The sequence below is a fragment of the Pimephales promelas genome, chromosome 2 (assembly GCF_988280905.1).
Source record: "Pimephales promelas chromosome 2, fPimPro1.hap1.1, whole genome shotgun sequence".
Lineage (NCBI taxonomy): Eukaryota > Metazoa > Chordata > Actinopteri > Cypriniformes > Leuciscidae > Pimephales > Pimephales promelas.
Genome location: NC_142770.1, coordinates 5,469,643 through 5,489,595, shown reverse-complemented (window position 1 = coordinate 5,489,595; position 19,953 = coordinate 5,469,643). Strand labels below are relative to the sequence as shown.

Below are 19,953 nucleotides of genomic sequence, written 5' to 3'. Positions count from 1 at the left end.
GGCGCGAGCTAAAAAGCAGCACTGGATGCAACAGTGATGCTGACATGGCGATCTTGTTGATGGACTAGTAAGTACATATTTGTAAGTTTGTGTGCATTTTATTTTGTGATTTCACCGGAATGAATAGAGAGAGTCCGCAACGGCGATAAATGGGCTTTATGCACAGCTGCACTACTTCCTGAACTTAAGCCAGCTCCTTGTTTCCTGTCTGCCATTATTGGACAAATTAACTAATTCAGGTGTGTTTGACCTCAGTAGTCATGGCAACAATAATCAGACGCACCTGAATTAATCAATTTTACCCAATAATGGCAGACAGGAAACAAGAAGCTGGCTGAAGTTCAGGAAGTAGTGCAGCTGTGCATTTAGTGATGAGTCGTTCATGAACGATCTGTTCATTGCGTCTGTCACGTGACAAATGAACGAACGACTCGGATGGTAAATTAATTATTTATGATCCCTTTAAATAAGTTTTGACTGAATTATAAGGATTTTTAAATTCAGAATATGATTAAGTAGGTGGATGTGTTCGGGGAATTTGCCTGTTAAAAGTATAAAATTTAAAGCCAAACGAAATGACTCGAAAAAAGATTCGTTCATTTTGATGAACGAGATCGAACAAGAGAGTCAGTAAAATGATCCGAACCCATCACTACTGGGCATAATGAAGAGCGCATCCGAGTGGAGACTGTGCGTGCGCCGCCACATAGGGGGACCAGACGTCCCGAAATCTAAGCTTTTGTCCCGAATCTGGCCCCAATTGTCCCTAAAATTATATTAAAACAAAACCTAGTTGTCTGATAAAATATTAAAAACTGTCCTTGGAGGTTGAGTCGGCCCCCGCCAGCAGCTCATTGGCTGCAGCATCTTTTCTGTTTCTTTTTTTGAAGTTCTACAAAGATGTAGGCGTTCTTCTCTCAGGTTTCCTTAAATCTGGCCCCGGAGATCCACTGCCCTGCAGAGTTTAGATCAAACCCAAATCAAACACACCTAAGCAAGCAAATCAAGGTTTCCAGAGTTACTAAAAAATCCAGGTATATGAGTTTGATCCGGGTTGGAGATAAACTCTGAAGGACATTGGCCCTCCAGGACCGGATTTGAGGAGCCCTGTTCAGCATGACTGCGAAACCCCCCTTTTGAAAGCTTTATTTTTAAGAGTGTATACCATGAGATTCAATGTGTATGTATTCACAGAGAACATGTAAATCTTCTCCTGCTCTGTAATTCAAGGGTTGATCAACGTCTCATGACTCCTGCGTACACCACATCATCACTCTCTACAGCACTCTGTCTCTGAAAGAAAACACAAATACATGTTCACTCACATATTTATCAAGAACTCGCTTTACACTTTTTCTATTTCTAAAATCCTTCTGCCTGTAAAATGTTATTTTCACATTTTGGGGAGATAAAAGCATATCTGTGACATATAAGAGTTTGTGACAATAATGTAATGGGGAGAGCAAGGCACAACCTAACACGGGGTTAAATGTAACACAGACCTTTTACATGTTTAGTCAGGATTGTGTTTCCACTCTTTTTTTCTCACTGCCAAGACTCCCGCTGATTTGTGGAAAGTTTTGCTTAGATTTCATGAAGATACTGGACAAAAGTGTTTTGACACCATGCAAGTATACATTTTTTATCATAGGTTTTTTTGTGTGTTTTTTTTAAGTTTTCTGAGTTGGGTGTGTACGTCACCATTTCCATTTCCACCATTTTGAAACATGTCAGCAACTCCTTGCAAATGTTTAAAATATGCTTTACACTGCAGGGTTAGTTGTAACAGTGTTCATTGTGATATCAAGCTCGTTTTTATTATTATTACTTTCTAAAATTAATTATAAAATTTTTGCATGCAGCTGCCACACACAAATATAATTCAATCGCAATTACAATATTTGATATTTGCACATCTGTGCAGCCCTTTCCTATTTCTATCCATGATATTGATCCATAATAGAAGGATGATTGGATGAGGGATGGATATATGGATATCTATCTATTCTATACAAACAATATCAAACTATACAGATAATATAGGACTGAATTCTGTTGGTTACAAATAACCTCTTTGTCTTTTGACTGTTAACCCCACATATGGGGTAAGTTGTACATTTGCACTTCTGTCACTTTCAGTGCATCTGTATGGTAGCTCCTCAAAAAAAAACAAAAAAACTTTAATTGTTCATTAGCAGAGATGTGTATGTTGCTTGTCTTAAAAAAGATGAATCTAACTAAATTATTTTTTAAATAATTGAGCCAAAAGCAAAATGTGTTCGGTTTGTGCCCCGCTCTCCCCTGTCACTGAACATTTATTTAACAATAACAAAAGTAAAATTATTGTTTAATTTATTTATCTCATCTCTGTTTTTGTGTTTATTTATTAGACAAATCTGATATTATTTTAAACGTATATGTTTTTTAAACGTATGCTGGGGCTAAACTCTCTTTGGACACCCCTGTCATACAGTTACTCATGCTATTTGTCTCCTGTTCTGAGATGCTGTGTGTGGAAGGAGGGGAATGTTGTGTATTTCTATTTGCCTGCATTGTTTTGACATATGCTCTATAGATGTGTTTTGCAGTGTGTTCATTGTCATGTTCCAAAATAATTAGTATTTTTTTATTTCTTAAGAAATGCTATTATTTTATATAAAAAATAATCGTCATTTATTGACAAAATATTTTAGTTTATGTTGGATCATTGTTTAATTAGATCAGATAACATTTTAAGCTGTCAAATGTCGACAGTAATGCCCCTTACATGTTACACATTTCAATTCCATTATTTAGCCGTAAATAATGAAAGAAGTACAAGACAACACATTTGTACCAGACACGTGTGAAATTAATTTGGAAAAAAAAAGAAAAAAGAAAAAAAAAAAAAATATATATATATATATATATACATATTTTTATATATATATATATATATACAGTATATATATAATATATATATATATATATATTTATATAATATATATATATAAATATATATATATATATTAGTACTCTGAACCCTAAGTAGATTTACACAAATGGAGAAAGTCAAAAAAGCGTTATAGGTTGTGCCTCGCTCTCCCCTAAATCTAAATCTAAATCTGTGACTACAAAATACACAAATCAGAGCAGAAGACAAAGGGGACACTTAAATACATCTACTGCTTTTATGAATATCTGTCTAGACTCGCTGCTACAATAATTCAGACACACCATACATAGAAATAAATTCTCTTACCGTTTTATGTCTTTTGTAGAATGTCGGATCAGCGTAAGTGATCTCTGTATCATGGGTCTGGACTGTATCAGAATCACAGAAACAAAACACTCAAATGCTATTTGAGGGCTGCTTTACATTATTTTAATATAGCTATATATATACATATATAGTACTTGCCTTCTCTGTTTGTTTTTCTGTGTTTCTTGCAGATGCAGAAGATCCCGACAGCAGCAGCGACTATCATCAGAGATCCAGCAACAGCAGAAGAAGAGATCAGCACCATCAGTGACTCTGAGACTGGACCTGAAGGAGAGAGTCATTAGTGTGAGTGCATGTGTACATAAACACAAAATAAATAATGATAAATATCATCACAGATGTACCTGAACATGGCCCACAGAGTTCAGTGTTGAGATGTGTGGTCTGGTTGCTGATGGTGTTGTTCAGCACACAGCTGTACGCATCATCCAGACACTCAATCTCCAGAGGTAGAGAGAGATTGACTCTGAGATCACACACACTGATGTTGGACAATACACTCATTCCTGCGTACCAGGAGAGAGTCACATCACTCACATTCAACACTGATGAACACACCACTGAACAATTTGATGAAGATGGGGATTTTTTTGAAGAATGGCTGATGACAGGAACAGGCAGACGAGCTTGAAAACAGAATTAATCTAATTAACACCAAGTAAGAGATATATTTTATTTGTAAATGGAATTGAAGTATTAGTATCACGCAAAAAATTATTACATTAAAGATCAAGATCAAGCACAATATATAATTTTAGCTGTTTTACAGAACTATTTTTATTTTCAAGAACAAATACAACTTTGTACAAAGACAAACTAGATTTTCATCATATTTTGTTAGTATAGTAATTATGTGTTTTAACTCACCATAGACGGTAAGATTGAATGTGTTGAGCGGTGTCTCTGATCTGGTGCTGGATACTCTATAAAGTCCAGAGTCTGTGGTTCTGGTGTGTGTGATGGTCAGAGATCCAGTCTGATGATTCAGCTTCAGTCTGTCTCTGAATCTCTCATCAGGAAAATCTATCTTGGAGTTTTCTTTGGTAGCTATGAGATTGTCGTTGTGTCCAGTTCTCCAGATTATCAGTTCATCTGTCTGTAGTTCAGTATCAGTGTTTAGAGTGACAGATTCTCCCTCAGTCACTGACACTGACTTCACTGCATCAACACCAAACACTCCTGAACAACAAACAGAAATATTCACTCAATAAAAGTTTTAAACATTTAAAGAAATAATTATTCTCTCTGCACTAATTTCAATGTATGCTCATTGAAAGGGACCGCAGCATGAACACAAAAGTATTTTAGTAAATTTGTTTGATACAACTAGAAAATTTAGGAGGCAAAATTAATGATGGAAATATTAAATAACTGAATTATGTTTGTCAACAAATTGCAATATAAACAAATGTAAAGACATAAAAATACTTACCAGCCAGACTCCAGTACAAAAAGATGAAAATAAACATTTTCTTCAACAGTTCACAAAACAGTTTCACAACAGAACTGTGATAATAATCGGGTCCTGACACGGGTCTCAAAAATGTTGAACGCTTTGTAACAAAGCGAATGAAGCTGCCAGACTGTAGTGAAGTGGTTTAATGGAACTGTCAGTGTGAAGAAACTCCTCCCTTCAGAAAGTGTATATGACTTCTGACACAATGACACTGTATGATCTACAATAAGAAGAATATGAAGAACAGGCAACTCATTAAAAAAACATTACATATATATATATATATAATTCATTTTGCTTTTTAAAGTTAATCCATAGTGATTTTATTTTGTTGGGAAAGTGCAAGGGGACCTTTAAGATTCCCCTTTGATGAAAAGTGATTTTCAGAAATTGAGTTTGTGTGGAATAACATTTGCTGTTGCTTTGTTTTGAGCTATTTTCATTGAAGGATAAAAAAATGACAATATGTGTCTACAAAGTTTGATTAAGGCCCTATTATTAAATCTGTTATAAAATCAGAATCACGTCACATTTACAATCATGTTGATAATCAGACAAAAATAGCGCTCCTGATATTGTTTAACTACATCATGTTTTCAGTGTAAAATCAGGAACTCATTATTGGGGGATTTTTGTCCCCATAAATTGAATGTTTCAATCATGAAACAAATGAATTAATGAAATAATAGATTAATTCAATTTTGATAAAGAAAATGGTGTAAAATTATTTAAAAGTGGTCAGGACATAAATCAGTATTAACTGTTCTTAAACTTGAATTCTTTCTGGAAAAGGTCCGTCAGTGTGGGCGGTGCTACTGGAGGAGTTTATCCTCACTGACTGCAGTTTCACTAAACCACTTTACAACAGACCGGCAAGGCGGCAACACGTTTGACTTTTTCAAGAGTGCGAGGACTGATTTATTATAATATTTCTGTTGTGTAACCACTTAGGCAACTATACTGAAGAAAATGTTTGATTTGTTTATTTTCTTCTGTTTGTTCTCCTGCAGTCTGGCTGGTAAGTATTTTTATGCCTTCAGTTCTCTTTATCGTTTATTTGCCTGTACAATATTCTGTTCTTAAATGTTTCCATCATTCATTTTGCCTATTTAATTCATTTAAATATACTATTTAAAAAAAATGTATCAGAATAAACCTACTCAACTACTTCTGTGCAGAATGAAGAACATTTTTTCAAAATGAAAAAACAATCTGTTAAACCTCCAAATTGTGAGTGAATATTTCTGTTTGTTGTTCAGGAGTGTTTGGTGTTGATGCAGTGAAGTCAGTGTCAGTGACTGAGGGAGAATCTGTCACTCTAAACACTGATACTGAAATACAGAAAGATGAACTGATAATCTGGAAAACTGGACACAACGACAATCTCATAGCTACAATCAATGGAAAGGACAATAAAACAGATTTTCCTGATGAGAGATTCAGAGACAGACTTAATCTGCATCAAACTGGATCTCTGACCATCACACACACCAGAACCACAGACTCTGGACTTTATAGAGTATCCAGCACCAGATCAGAGAAACCGCTCAACATATTCAATCTTACCGTCTATGGTGAGTAGAGAATTACTACCATGTTTATACTCTATACTTTGTGTATATATGTGTGTGTGTGTGTGTGTGTGTGTGTGCGTGTATATGTGTGTGTGTGTGTGTGTGTGTGTGTGTGTGTATATGTGTGTGTGTGTGTGTGTGTGCGTGTGTGTGTGTGTGTGTGTGTGTGTGTGTGTGTGTGCGTGTATATGTGTGTGTGTGTGTGTGTGTGTGTGTGTATATGTGTGTGTGTGTGTGTGTGTGTGTGTGTGTGTGTGTGTGTGTGTGTGTGTGTGTGTGTGTGTGTGTGTGTGCGTGTATATGTGTGTGTGTGTGTATATGTGTGTATATGTGTACTTTGTGTAGACTGCGCTGTTTTACATTTAATTACTTTATTCAGTTTCTATTTCCTACCTGAATAGTATTGTTTCACCTTCCTAATTAACAGAACTGTTTACATTATGTGGGTCAAAAATAACAAATATGATACTGCAATGTTGAATGGCTAAAATTAATGGCTAAAAATCTGTCAAAAAATCAATTCAGTAGAGACATAAGTAGGCCTATCAGTATTGGCACTGGTGATAATGGCCATGATTCATGATATATTGCAAAAAGATGCCATTAAACATTTAAAAACAAAATCCTGTTTTTTTTTTGTTTGTTTTTTATTTTGAAATTATCATAATATAGAAATATATTTAAAACCATTTATGTTAAGTATGGAAGTCCTACGATACCATGGATTATTATTAAAAAGAATTCCCAATTTTTCTCATGATCACGACTTATTTTTCTTGTGATCTCAAAATAAAAAAAGGACGTAACCTATACGTATAGCAAGAAAATCTCGCGCCTTCTGCATGTACCTGGTAGTGTAGGCCTATATATCATTTTACATTTTCTTTTGAAATTTCATAAATTTACCAATTGCTCTCAGCAGATATTGACAAAGATATAGAGTCAGATATTAGGTAATCGACCTAAAATGAATTTTTAGACTATTTTCAATGAGGACGAGTAAGCTTTTATCTAATCTTCGCAGCATGTCGGTTATGCGGGGATGCGCTATAAAATTATTGTTTCGCAAATTAATTATAATATCCTATAATTTAATAATAAAAGTAGACCTTCCCTAATAATAATAATCATAATTTAATACATACATTGGAAATGCTAAATCCTCTTGATATTGATAGCTGATTAACAGTCAAGTCGCAGCTCGATGATCGGACGTGTGAGCACATAAAATGCGAGCTTTGGCTTTACATTGCATGCAATCTACTAAATTTGCTGAAATTTCTGTAGATTGAGAAATAGGTTGCATCCAATTCCACCTCATCTCTGATCTCACAACAATCGCTGTTGATACAAAATCAGAGAATACAGCTGTTAAATCTGATCAAATAGACTTTCAGCTGTCTATGCTGCTGGCTGCATCGGTCGTCTTGTGAGATGGATTTGACTTTGGAAGTGGTGGATGTGATTATGCAGAAAGTCCAGATGGACTGCCTTTTGAATTCTATAGGACTTTTTGGCAAGACATAAAAAAAACGTGTTTTGGAAGTTTTGAAAGACTGTAGGCTAAAGAAAGGTTAATTGACCATGCAGGGCTTGATCACTTTAATCAAAAAATATTCTTTGAATTTAAATAATTGGCACCAAATTATTTTCTTTATTAGGATTATAAATTAAAATTTATAATTACAATTTATAATCCTAAATTTCCTTCATGCAAATAGATTAAAAACCATGCTTAGAAGAAATTGTCTCAGTTTCTCAATCTGGCTTTGTGAAAGGTATAACAAAAAAATATTTGGCTTGTTTTAGATAGCCTATTTTAGATTATATAAGGAATTGATCAACGATAATGCAATAATTTTATTTTTAGACTTTTATAAGGCCTTTGAGCATGAGTTTGTTTGAATCTTTGTGTAGATTTAGTTTTGGCCCCTCCTTTATTAAAATAGCCTAGTTCAGACAGAAAATTTAACAGCAATATTTGGTGAATGGTGTTTCTCCCCGGTTTACGATTAGCAGGGGCATCAGACAAAGGGGCCTTTTTCGCCATTTTTGTTTTTATTGGCAGAGTTTCTCAATATTTTTTATTACCGCTGTGTTGTTCAGGGTATATCTGAACCCACTTTTCTAATTAGTCAACTGACGGATGACACTTGTCTGTTTTTAAAAGATGAGAAAATCCTGTTATTTTGGATGCTTTCAAATCATTTTGTCAAGTTATGTCGAGTATCAGTGATACTATTAAACAATGCTATTAAACACTGTCTTTAAGTTGTTTCTAGGTCTACATTAATTTGAAGAGTAACTGTGAAATTATTACAATATAAAAATATAATCAAATTAATATTAATAAGGTTAATATTAATAAGGCCTACAGAAAAAAAAATGTGATTAATTAGTAAGAAAATGTAATCGAATGACAGCACTAATATGTATATATATATTTTAACGAGAATTATTACATTATTACTTTAATGCTTATTAGTTGCTATTTGTAGTTTCAATAGTCGCTACAACATAGGCTACAGTAAGCATTAATGTAGATCCCCTGATCATGCTTTAAACACTGAGAATAGCATTTCAAATTTTCAATTTAATACACTGATTTTTTTTAATAATAAAAAAAAAAATCAGCTTACATGTACAATAAGTGCTTCATTACTTTCATCTGCCAAGGGCTTCATATATAGCCTACCGGACATTTGCAGACCTTACCTCTCCCAGCATCTGACCAGCTCTCAATAAACATATCTGTCATTTTGCAATTGAATCTTCTGATTATTTCCTAACAGACAAAGGTCAACCGCGGGAAATGTAATAAAAGAATATCGCGAAATTCAGTTGCGGGCAATATGACCGTCTAAGGCCAAAATAGGTAAATATGTTCGTTGTTTTTTTTTTGTTTTTTTGCATGATGTGTAATTTATATTAAAAACATTTTAAATGAAAATACAGACACTTTTAGAAAAAGTCAGGTACCAGCAGGATTTTATTTATTTTTTCAACAAAGTTATTGCAGATATAAAATTCAAAACTGCCAAAATGACCGTTCTATTGTTAAAAAAACGACTCTTTGGACTCTCCCCTGAGCCTGCGTCTCTGAAGTATGAATGAAACTATTCCAATCCTGATTGGTGTTGCGCCATGACAAAACATGTGACGGCATACCCGGAAGTACTGTATAAAATGGCGCAGACACACGCACGCGAGGGACATGCTCAGATTACCCTCTATCCAGACTGGCGCTTCAGATCATCCTCTGTTCCCAAGGGAAACTGTTGTCCCTCAGAGCAATGAATGTCCCCGGGGTTCAGAATCAGGGAGCAGACATTCTGTCGAGGATCCTGTCCCATTATCCACTGTGGTTTTCCCTCACACACCCAGCCCCACTGGGGTTAGATACCATGGTACAGGCGTGGCTTGAGGCTGCGCTTGTACACGTATCCCCTGATCGCTCTGCTACTGGGAGTTCTGGAGAGGGTCCGTCGAGATGGAGTCAGTCTACTTCTAGTAGCCCCGTTTTGGGTGGCCCAAGTTTGGTTCACAGACATAATAGCACTCCTGATAGGTCTGCCATGGCAGATTCCTCTGAGGAGCGATCAGGCGGAAGGCACGATATCCCACCCTCACCCGGAGTTGTGGAAGCTGTGTGTCTGGCGCTTGAGGGGATTCAATACCTAGATGCTGGCCTCTCAGCCGGAGTGTTCGAGACCATATTTAGTTCCAGAACTCCTTCCACTAGGAGATTATATGGCCTAAAGTGGAATGTGTTTTCCACTTGGTGTAGAGAACACGAGTTGGACACAGTTAACTGCCCAGTGGCTTCAGTTCTGGAGTTCCTTAAAGATCGCTTCTCTGATGGTCTTACGCCTTCCACACTTAAAGTGTACGTGGCTGCCATTGCAGCTTTCCACTAAGTGATGGGCCTCTGGAGAGGCACCAGCTGGTCATACGTTTTCTCTGTGGTACATGGAAGATGAGACCGACAACCAGGACCAGATTTTCTACCTGGGACCTGGCGGTGGTTCTTGAAGGGTTATCCCTGCCCCCCTTCGAACCCGTTCAGTCGACATCAGCTAAGGACCTGATGCTTAAGATGGCTTTTTTCCTAGCCATTATCTCCCTTAAGAGGGTGGAAGATCTCCAGGCCCTGGCAATATCGTCAGCTTGCTTGGAGTTTCCCCCGAGAGGAGTTAAGGCCATCTTGCATCCGAGACCTGGCTATCTGCCCAAGGTGCCTTCCAGTATGGCACGGTCTATGGTACTGCAGGCATTTCTTCATCCTCCACCACATGTGTCCGCAGAAAAAGAGAGGCTCCATGTGCTCTATCCTGTCAGAGCACTATTTACCTTGATAGGGTAGGGTTACAATAGGGTTAGTACTCTTTCCAAGTTTTTACCTGTAAGTCGCCATTGTGTTTTTTTACCAATTGCATTCTGGGCCGTGACGTAGACTGGTCCCAGCGCCACTACAAACACAAGGCGTGTAAACACTAACATTAAGTTAAACTATAAGCTATACTATTACCTCTATTAGCGAGTGAAATGTCTGCCGTTCACTCTTTTCAGTTCGAGCCTGAACGTGTTGGAAATACGGAGGAAGGTTCACAGGATGCTAATCATCTCATAGCCTTAAGTTAGGTGAGGAGGAGAGAGTAGGGCACACGCATTGGTGTGGCTGTGGCAATTGTTTACCAATGCTTACTGAAAGAGAGAGTGTTTGCTGTAAGGAACCCCACTTCATCTTAGCAGCAGTCCAGGGTAAGGTAGCTTACCCTGGACGTTTATCAGCAGGATTATAACCAGAGACGGGACGGACTGTTTTCTTTAGCAGAAGCAATACAATGGTTTTTAAATCAATAAATTCCTTTTCAAATCAATATTTTGTATAAAATTATTGATTTATTTGGTAGGTAGCCATGATAAGCAGGATAATGTATAGCGAGGTGGTTGTTATAGCGAATACAATCCCTTCAGGCTGATTCAAGATCCTCCGCTTCGTGTCGGGCTCCCGCATCAGCCTGTCGGGGTTGTATTCGCTATAACAACTGCCTCGCTATACATTATCCCTTACGTAGTTTTGGCCAACACTGAAAGTTTCACAACAAACAGCCACACAATGTGGCATTTTATCTATCTAGGTGGGTCCTAAGATGAACTGTAGAAGAGTGTGTCGAACTGCCCGCGAATGCTCGCCTCTGACGTGTTCTTTTCTTTTCTTTTTTTTTTTCTCTGACATGTTCTTTTTAGTTTAGCGCTCAGGGCCGACGTGCGTCATCAACAATCGACGGCCCATAGTACAAAAAAGCTGAAAAAAGTAGTGATCGCGCGTTTTTATTTTTCTTAATCATAAAAGCGTTTCAGATATTTTTAACCAAGCGCCTTTATTAGGAGGGGTATGACATCATACCTAGACAAACTAGCCGGAGATCCTTTTAAGTCTGCACAAGTCACCTCTCGATGCATCCTCGGTAAAAGGGGTGGATCAAGAACACATCCGGGTATTTGATCTGGCCATGGCTAGATGTGAACTTGGAACAGTATTTGTGCAGCGACTGATGACGTTTCACAAGTCCACAAGAACACAAGTACATTCAAGAACGCATATTGAGAAACGGCCAATGTCTCTCTTCCCAGAGATCATTTTGGTCATTTTAATCTGAGCTAGGTTTAGGTAAAACAGCGCACTGCAACACTTTTCAATATTGCAGCCTTTTCCCTTATCCCTAGGCTCATCATGAGTTCTTAGAGTCCAACAAAAGTCCCCCTAATTCCCCCTCAAACAAAAAAGCATTGGCAAATGCTCAAAATCAACATACATGCAGATAAAAAATAAACGATAAACATTTTGGCATGGCACATATACAATTCTTCTTCTTTTTTTTACTTAAGTGCAGCGTTTTACTGTGGCAGTCACAAGGTACCAGTGTGAAGAGAGGTGTTGATGATTTGAGTGAGTGCGGGATTTTTACAAATCCGTTTCAGACTACATTTATGTGTGGTTTTAAATTCTATTCAAATCGCATTTCTGGAAATCTGTTTCAGTCTGACTGCTCTGATTGTATTTTACGTGGTTTATGTGACTTTCTCACGCCACGTAAAATGTAAACGTCACACGGTTTTATAAGGAACATGCTGAAAGTCGCTGTCAAAACAATGCTGTGTTGCAAAGTGCCAAACGAGCAGAAAATGACAATATAAAGGAGACATATTTTGAAACCGGCGGAGACGATAACGCGGTAAAAAGCTGTGCATATTAGTTAGGCTACAAATTTCCATATTGTAAAATGTAAATAAGATCCATGCTGCGGTGCTTGTTGTTGTTTTTGGCGTATGTTTAGTAGTGTAATGTCATTGCCATAGAAACCAATGCAGATATTCTGGAAAACTAAAGAGCTGCATGGACACACAAATCGGATCTGAACAGTTGCATGTACAATCTTCTGAAAACAGGGTGTATACGCATTAATGCATGCGATTAATTAAACATATTTAACAAGTTAAAATAATTTAATGAAAATAATACAAATAAATGACTGAAGCATTGCCACATTCCTTTCATTTAAAGTGGTGTGCTTTCACCCTCCTTAATGTCAAAATCAGTCTAATAATGTAACATGACTGTAGTAAAATACTGTCCATTATAGGATGTGTTTGATATTTAAGAGTTATGAAGCTGAGTATTAAGCTGTGAAAGAGAATTCACTCTGTTCCTCAGATAGCTTACTATGCACGTGCTTTTGAGATAGACTGAAACAGAAACAAGCAAAGAACAGGCAACCTACTTTGGGCTGTGGTCAAAAACACACTACAATGGCGAGTATTCTCATAAACACAGTTAGTTACATCTAAAGTTCACATAAACAGTTGGGAAAGGAATTGAATGCGTGTCAGTTTATTAGATCCGTGCATTCAGTCTTAAAGTGACAGCAGCCGAATAAACCTGCTGTCTGTGCTATTAATGTTGCCATTAATGTAAAACAACAGGCCTGCCCAATCGGCCCAATTACGGTTTCAGTGTGGCAAAGTATTTTAACTTCAATTTACTTTTATCAGACTCCATTTTTGTCACAACCACTCATTTAGGTTAGAATGCCAATTGATTATTTGTCATTTGTATAATAGTTTAACTACACATTTGATTATTCTGTTTAACTCTTTGCTCTTATTGTTCTCGTTCATTCGGTTACTAATGTCGCTTAGGGTCTCACGCAGGCCGTGCTTTTACGCGGATCCTACGACACAAACTCGCCAGTCCGATCATTAGTCAGAGGTTATGCTAATTGCATTTAATAGGTCACCCATTCTTACCATTATTTAAATAGTAGTTTCGTTTAACCCCCTATAACAACTTAGTTATTCTGTCATTATACACAGATTCGTTTGAGCAATGTTGCATTCTTATAATTCTTTAATACTCAACATTTTATAAAAAAAAAATTATAATTGAAATCAATGTTAAGTATCAATGAACCAACAAATATCACAGAACTCTTATTTACTTAATTACATTTGTTCTCCAACATTTTCCAGCTCGTCTGCCAGTTCCTGTCATCAGCAGAGACTGTTCCGTTCTCAGACTGTACCAGTATTGTTCATTTGTGTGTTCAGTGGTAGATGTGAGTTATGTGACTCTCTCCTGGTACAAAGGAAACAGTGTATTGTCCAGCATCAGTGTGTGTGATCTCAGCATCAGTCTCTCTCTACCTCTGGATGTGGAATATCAGGATAAAAACACTTACAGCTGTGTGCTGAACAACCCCATCAGCAACCAGACCACACATCTGGACATCACTCAACTCTGTAAGACAAGTTCAGGTTTGTCAGCAGATGTATATTTTTTCTACAAACTAAGTGAATCATATTTCTAAGTTCTTTATTTCTTTTCTCTGAAGACTATATCCACTGTTGTGGTTTTACTGAAGCTGTGATCCGATTGGCTCTCTCTGCTCTGGTGGGCGTGGCTACTGTTGCTGTGCTGGTTTATGAATTCAGATCCAGAAGTCTTCAACAGAAGAAGAGAGAGCAAACGACATCAGACTCTGATTAATCAGATACTCAGGAAAGTGGGGATGTTCTTAAATGACTGTAGGCAATATATATTAAAAGAAATCCTTTGAGGAAGTTGCATTCATGAATAAATGTCATTTAAGTGATTAGGCTATTAACCCAAATAATTTTATCAAATGTAAAGGCAACCTTAAATAATAAAAAAATACAGTGTATATTCTAGTTTTAAATTTTTCACTTCTATCAATTAAACTATCTATCTATCTATCTATCTATCTATCTATCTATCTATCTATCTATCTATCTATCTATCTATCTATCTATCTATCTATCTATCTATCTATCTATCTATCTATCTATCTATCTTTTTGTATTCTTATTGAATGATAAGTTGCAGACTTAAAGTAAAGGTATTAAAATGTGTAAATTATATAATAATCAGGCACTTTAAGGATAATCAATACAAAGCATCACATGCTCAAAGACAAAAAATATATAAAAGGCATTAAAAATACATATTGAATGTGAGGATGCAATCAGAGGTGACTTGTGCAGACTTGAGACGGACAGGAATCCCAGAATGCATCTCACACCAATCAGCAAGCGTCAATAGCAGAGGAGAAAACGTCTCGGGTTATGACTATAACCCTTGTTCCCTGAGAAGTGAACTCGCACTGCGCCGTTGAAAACGACTCTTTGGGGAACGAATGCCCACTAGGCCACGCACCGAAGTAAGGCCTAGGGAGGTGCAGACTATAAAACCTGATAAAAGTGTTCGGGGTAGCCCAACAGGCTGCCTCACAGATCTCCTGGAGAGGGCACTACCAATAAGAGAGCCCTAGAGGATGCCATGCCTCTATATAATCTCCTAGTAGACGGAACCCTAGATTGAAACGTATGGTTTCAACCACCCCGGCTGATAGACCAGCATTCAGGTACTGAACCCCTTCAGGGGCCAGACCCACAGTTTCCACAGCTCTGGGCGAGGTTGGAATATTGTGCCCTCTGCCTGAGACAACAGATCCCTCCTCAGAGGAATCTGCCACGGCAGAGCTATCAGGAGTGAAATTATGACTGACCCTCTCCAGGACTCCCTGGAGCAGAGCGATCGGGGGAATAGCATACAGGTGTAGCCTCGGCCAGGCCTGTACCATGTCATCCAACCCCAGTGGGGCTGGATGTGTGAGGGAGAACCAAAGTGGACAGTGGGACGTCTCTCGAGATGCAAACAGATCCACTTCCATTGGTCCAAACCTCTCCCATATCTCCATTCCTCGGGCCTCAGCCCCTGCCTCGACAGGATGTCTGCTCCCTGATTCTGAACCCCCGGAACGTACATTGCTCTGATAGACAATAGTTTCCCTTGGGACCAAAGGATAATCTGATGCGCCAATCTGGATAGAGGGTGCGATCTGAGTCCCCCTTGTCGGTTTACATAAGCTACCACTGATGTATTGTCCAATCGTATCAGGACATGGTAACCCTTGACGTCTGGAAGGAAGCTCCTTAGAGCTCTGAACACAGCCAACATCTCCAGGCAATTTATATGCCAAGAATGATGATGGTCCTGCCACAGGCCCCTGGCAAAGCGGCCGTCCATGACCGCGCCCCAGCAAGTGAGGGAGGCATCTGTCGAAACGGTTTTCCGGTGACATGACGCTCCTAACACTGGCCCTTGGGACAGGAACCAAGGTTTCTTCCATATTACTAGAGAACGAAGGCATCTGCACATTACTCTGATGATACGGTACGGATTCCCCTTCGGGGAAAACCCCTTGGCTTTCAGCCACCACTTAATGGGCCTCATGTGAAGAAGGCCCAAAGGTATAATGTTGGATTCTGCTGCCATGAGGCCCAGCAGTCTTTGAAATCGCTTTACAGTGATGGTCTGGCCTAGCTTTATCCCGGACACCATTGTCAGAATGGACTCGATACGCGCGGGAGACATTTGTCCCCGCATCAAAGCTCAAGCTCAAGCATCAAACCCTGAACATGGGCAGAAGAAGCCGCAGCGCAGGCTTCTGCACCACAAACAGGAGCCTCAGGATCTTCAGATGAAGAATGAGAAAGTGCCGCAGCAGTCTCATTCTCATCTGCAAGATCCTTTTGCAATCCCCATGATCTCAATCGTGCCGCCTCAACGCACGTGGGACCAGAACCGCGGGGAGCGCGAGCCTGGCCGTGCTCATCAAAACAAGCCAGACGGGAGCGCAGCACTCTCATTGATAGTGCTTCATAGTCACCGCAAGCAGCTCCCTCGAGAGCTGCCCGGGCGTGCAGCTCTCCCAAACAGTTCACACATAACTGATGTGTCTCCCCACCCGTGATGTATCTAGGGCAGGGGTGCACACATTGCTTGAACTGTTCACTCGCCATAATAAAATACTCTTTCACAGACAAACGACACCAAATAAATGGTAAATGGACTGCATTTATATAACGCCTTCGTAGACCTAATGGCCACCAAAGCGCTTTACATTTGCCTCACATTCACCCATTCATACACTCATTCACACACTGACGGCGGTGTCAGCTATGCAAGGCGCCATCCAGCTCGTCGGGAGCAGCTGGGGTTAGGTGTCTTGCTCATGGACACCTGGACACTTGGGCAGGTGGAACCGAGGATTGAACCACCAACCTTTCGGTTCGTAGACAACCCACATGAACCACTGAGCCACTGCCGCCCCTAGAAAAATAGGCCGCAAATAGAAAGTACAACAACAGAGAGCGCTTGCTGAAGAGCGAAAGCTAATGTGTGTGTGTGTGCCGGCGTCACTTTTATGCATCCGGTTATGCCGTCACATGTTTCGTCATGACGCAACACCAATCAGGATTGGAATAGTTTCATTCATACTTCAGAGGCGCACGCTAAGGGAGCGTCCCAAAAGAGTCGTTTTCAACGATGCAGTGCGAGTTCCCTCGAAAGGGAATCCTCATAATATCAAAATATTACTGTTATTGTGCCACAAAATGTAGTTCTAAGAGTGTTTCAGTCGAGAATGTAGTTGTTTAAAACTCAAATCTCGGATTTATTTCTAAAGATAGCGGCTATTTGAAAAATGTATCCAGGCGATCAGTGGGCGTTCAACGATCATTAACCCCGACTGGAACAGCTTTTCCTCAGCTAGTGCTTCTGACGTTTGCCGCTGGCTCTGATATCTCTTGTCTTAAACATAAGATATAATTCGTCTTGTCTCTTGTGTATATCTAACGGTCAATCGTTGGTCTCATTAATCTATAGTTTGTTCCATGGTAAATCGTTTTGGCTGAGGGTAAAGTGAAGTTTCTTAACTTTATAAAGGCTATTTAGGCTATTTAACTTTATCAGGAAGAACTGTATAAAATAGGCCTACAGTTTTATATTTCATGTTGTTATAAATATATGCAGTGAAGATAATCAATGTATACTCGTTGACTGAAGCACAAATTGTGTCGCCAATATGTTTAAGATTTTTTTAAATGGAAAAAAAGGAAGAGTGGTCTTTTGTAACATATTTTGTTTTATTGTTGACGAAAAGATGCAGAATTGTATGTTAACCCATATTTCGTTTTACTTTATATTGTTGCCGTGGTGAGTGACGCGATCAAGAATTTCATCCATTTGCAGAATAGGCTTGTTTGAGATGAGCAAAATCTGCGCAGAATCGATCACCGGTGATCAGCGCGAGATGCATGCCGGTTAGAAATGTGTCCGAGAATGGTCCGCCTGGCTCTGATGTCATGCCGACGTATGTCAAAAAACTCTCGCGAGCGCAAGGCGGAAGGGTCGGATTCTGCAGTCGCGCGCAGTTGCTCTCCACCGACTGCGCTGATCAAAAGCATGATGGGAAACGACTTGCTGACGACAGCTTAATGCTCATTGGTTTAAACAACAGTGATGTAGGTAAATTCCATATTCATAAAGCTAAATTCTCCAAATCAAGGCCATGTGTTAATTTTTTTCAAATTGAAACTGATATATATTGTGAGTCGGGTTAAAAATAAGAAAGCTATGTCAGTAACTCAAATATAGGCCTACTCTAAAATGTTCAAGTGAAAATTAGGAAAATATCTCTCATTTTATAGATGATGAAGTTTGTAAGTCTGTCTATTTAAATTAAGCTTATTTTGTTTCATTTTAATTTTTTTTATTATTAAGTTTATTCTGATGTTTATTTGTCACTGTATAATATTTGTTTTACGAATTGTGGTGCTTGTTTGCAACTTGCATTCTAATAAAAAATAAAATAAATAATAAAAAAAACAACAGTGATGAATTGTTCTCTTTTAAAATGTTTGATTTTAAAACTGATATCATGTTTTATGTGTATACATATGGATGAATACACTCTCTGACAGTGCCATATGGGTTATTATGTGATGTCATTTTTATTAAAAAATATAAAAAAAACGTCTGTATTAAATGAAAAATGATAAACACATATTTGGAATGTAGCCTAATTAAATAACAAGTAGGGTGTCTTGTTCATCATATTTATTTTCATATAAAAGCAACAGAACTTAAATCACATCCAGTTTACTAGCAACACGTGCACGAGCGTGAATCCCACGATATCAGACTTTGATCTCACAGGTGTCTGATTCACTGCGAGAACCGAGATTTGTCCGGCTTGAATGCGCTTTTTTCACTCCTCCTCTTACTGCAGCCGCCTACTCTCGACTACATTGCAGGCGAGGCGCATCTCAAACAAGCTTAACAGTTCATCCTCTCGTCCTCGGGAGTTCGTCCTGAGTTGAACTTGGCAAGTCCAAACTATCAAGGACCCAAGTCCGAAGTTTGTGTTGGTATTGAGAAACGGCCCTTGTATCTCTAATGCCTTGTCCAAATAGGCCACTTACACTTGCGGTCTTGGTAACTTGAGAGCGCGTGTGTAACGGAGGCCAGCTAGTAGCTGCTGTGCAGGTAAACCGGGTAAAGCGGGTCGAGTAGGACCCGGGTGGAGGGGTTACATTGGTGCCGTGACCCGGATGAGAGTGAGGTTTAGGGGGTTAGTGTAATGGAGGCCAGCTAGTAGTTGCTGTGCAGGTAAACCTCACTCCTCTGATCTCAATAGGCGCTCTAGCGACAGATGCTAGAGGCTGCAGTCTTTAGCCTCCTTGTTAGAGCGCCTGACTCTCACGCCGGAGACCCGGGTTCGAGGCCCGCTCGGAGCGGGTCGAGTGGGACCCGGGTGTAGGGGTTACACATGCACGTGGCAGAAAGACTGACTAGCACAAGATTGTCCCATGTCTTAAAATGCCAAAGTGCAATGCACACTAAACCCACATTATCCTGAATACCGCTTCGGAGCAGTATTCGAGGATAAGCGTATCCCATCATGCATTATGTTCCGGAACTCATGTGCCACGTAATCGCGAGCTGTCAAGGAAAACATTCCACTATAATTTAATTTAATAATTAAAAACTTATAATTGTGTAAAAACACAAAGTGTTGCACATTTTATTGGTGCAAAGATGCATTAGGTAGAATAATAACAATAAAAATTGAAGGCAGAGCCTCTATCTTTATTTTTGTATATTGTATGTTCAGATACACCAAAATATTCTGGGGGTCATGAAAGTTTTCAGAAAAATCATAAAAAATGCTGGCTCTGGCTGCTCCTGACACTTTTAGCTCCTGACAGCTTCATTTTCATGAAGAACTGCTTAT

The 19,953-nt window shown here is 38.8% G+C and overlaps 3 protein-coding genes across 3 annotated transcripts in view; 2 read left to right on the top strand and 1 right to left on the bottom strand.

Moving 5' to 3' along the window:
- Positions 1–19,953, top strand: part of LOC120475640 (uncharacterized) — a 121,897-nt gene that overhangs the window by 41,913 nt on the left and 60,031 nt on the right. The window lies entirely within an intron of this gene.
- Positions 1,179–4,809, bottom strand: LOC148995764 (uncharacterized). The gene is made up of 6 exons (XM_089121720.1): positions 4,695–4,809; positions 4,130–4,441; positions 3,599–3,888; positions 3,386–3,512; positions 3,242–3,303; positions 1,179–1,293 (listed from the first exon to the last, which is right to left on the bottom strand). The coding sequence occupies exons 1-6, from the start codon at positions 4,729–4,731 to the stop codon at positions 1,237–1,239; spliced, it is 885 nt and encodes a 294-aa protein (XP_088977846.1). The 5' UTR covers positions 4,732–4,809; the 3' UTR covers positions 1,179–1,236.
- LOC148995763 (uncharacterized) lies at positions 5,595–14,495 on the top strand. The gene is made up of 4 exons (XM_089121629.1): positions 5,595–5,736; positions 5,978–6,292; positions 13,826–14,095; positions 14,188–14,495. The coding sequence occupies exons 1-4, from the start codon at positions 5,688–5,690 to the stop codon at positions 14,340–14,342; spliced, it is 789 nt and encodes a 262-aa protein (XP_088977755.1). The 5' UTR covers positions 5,595–5,687; the 3' UTR covers positions 14,343–14,495.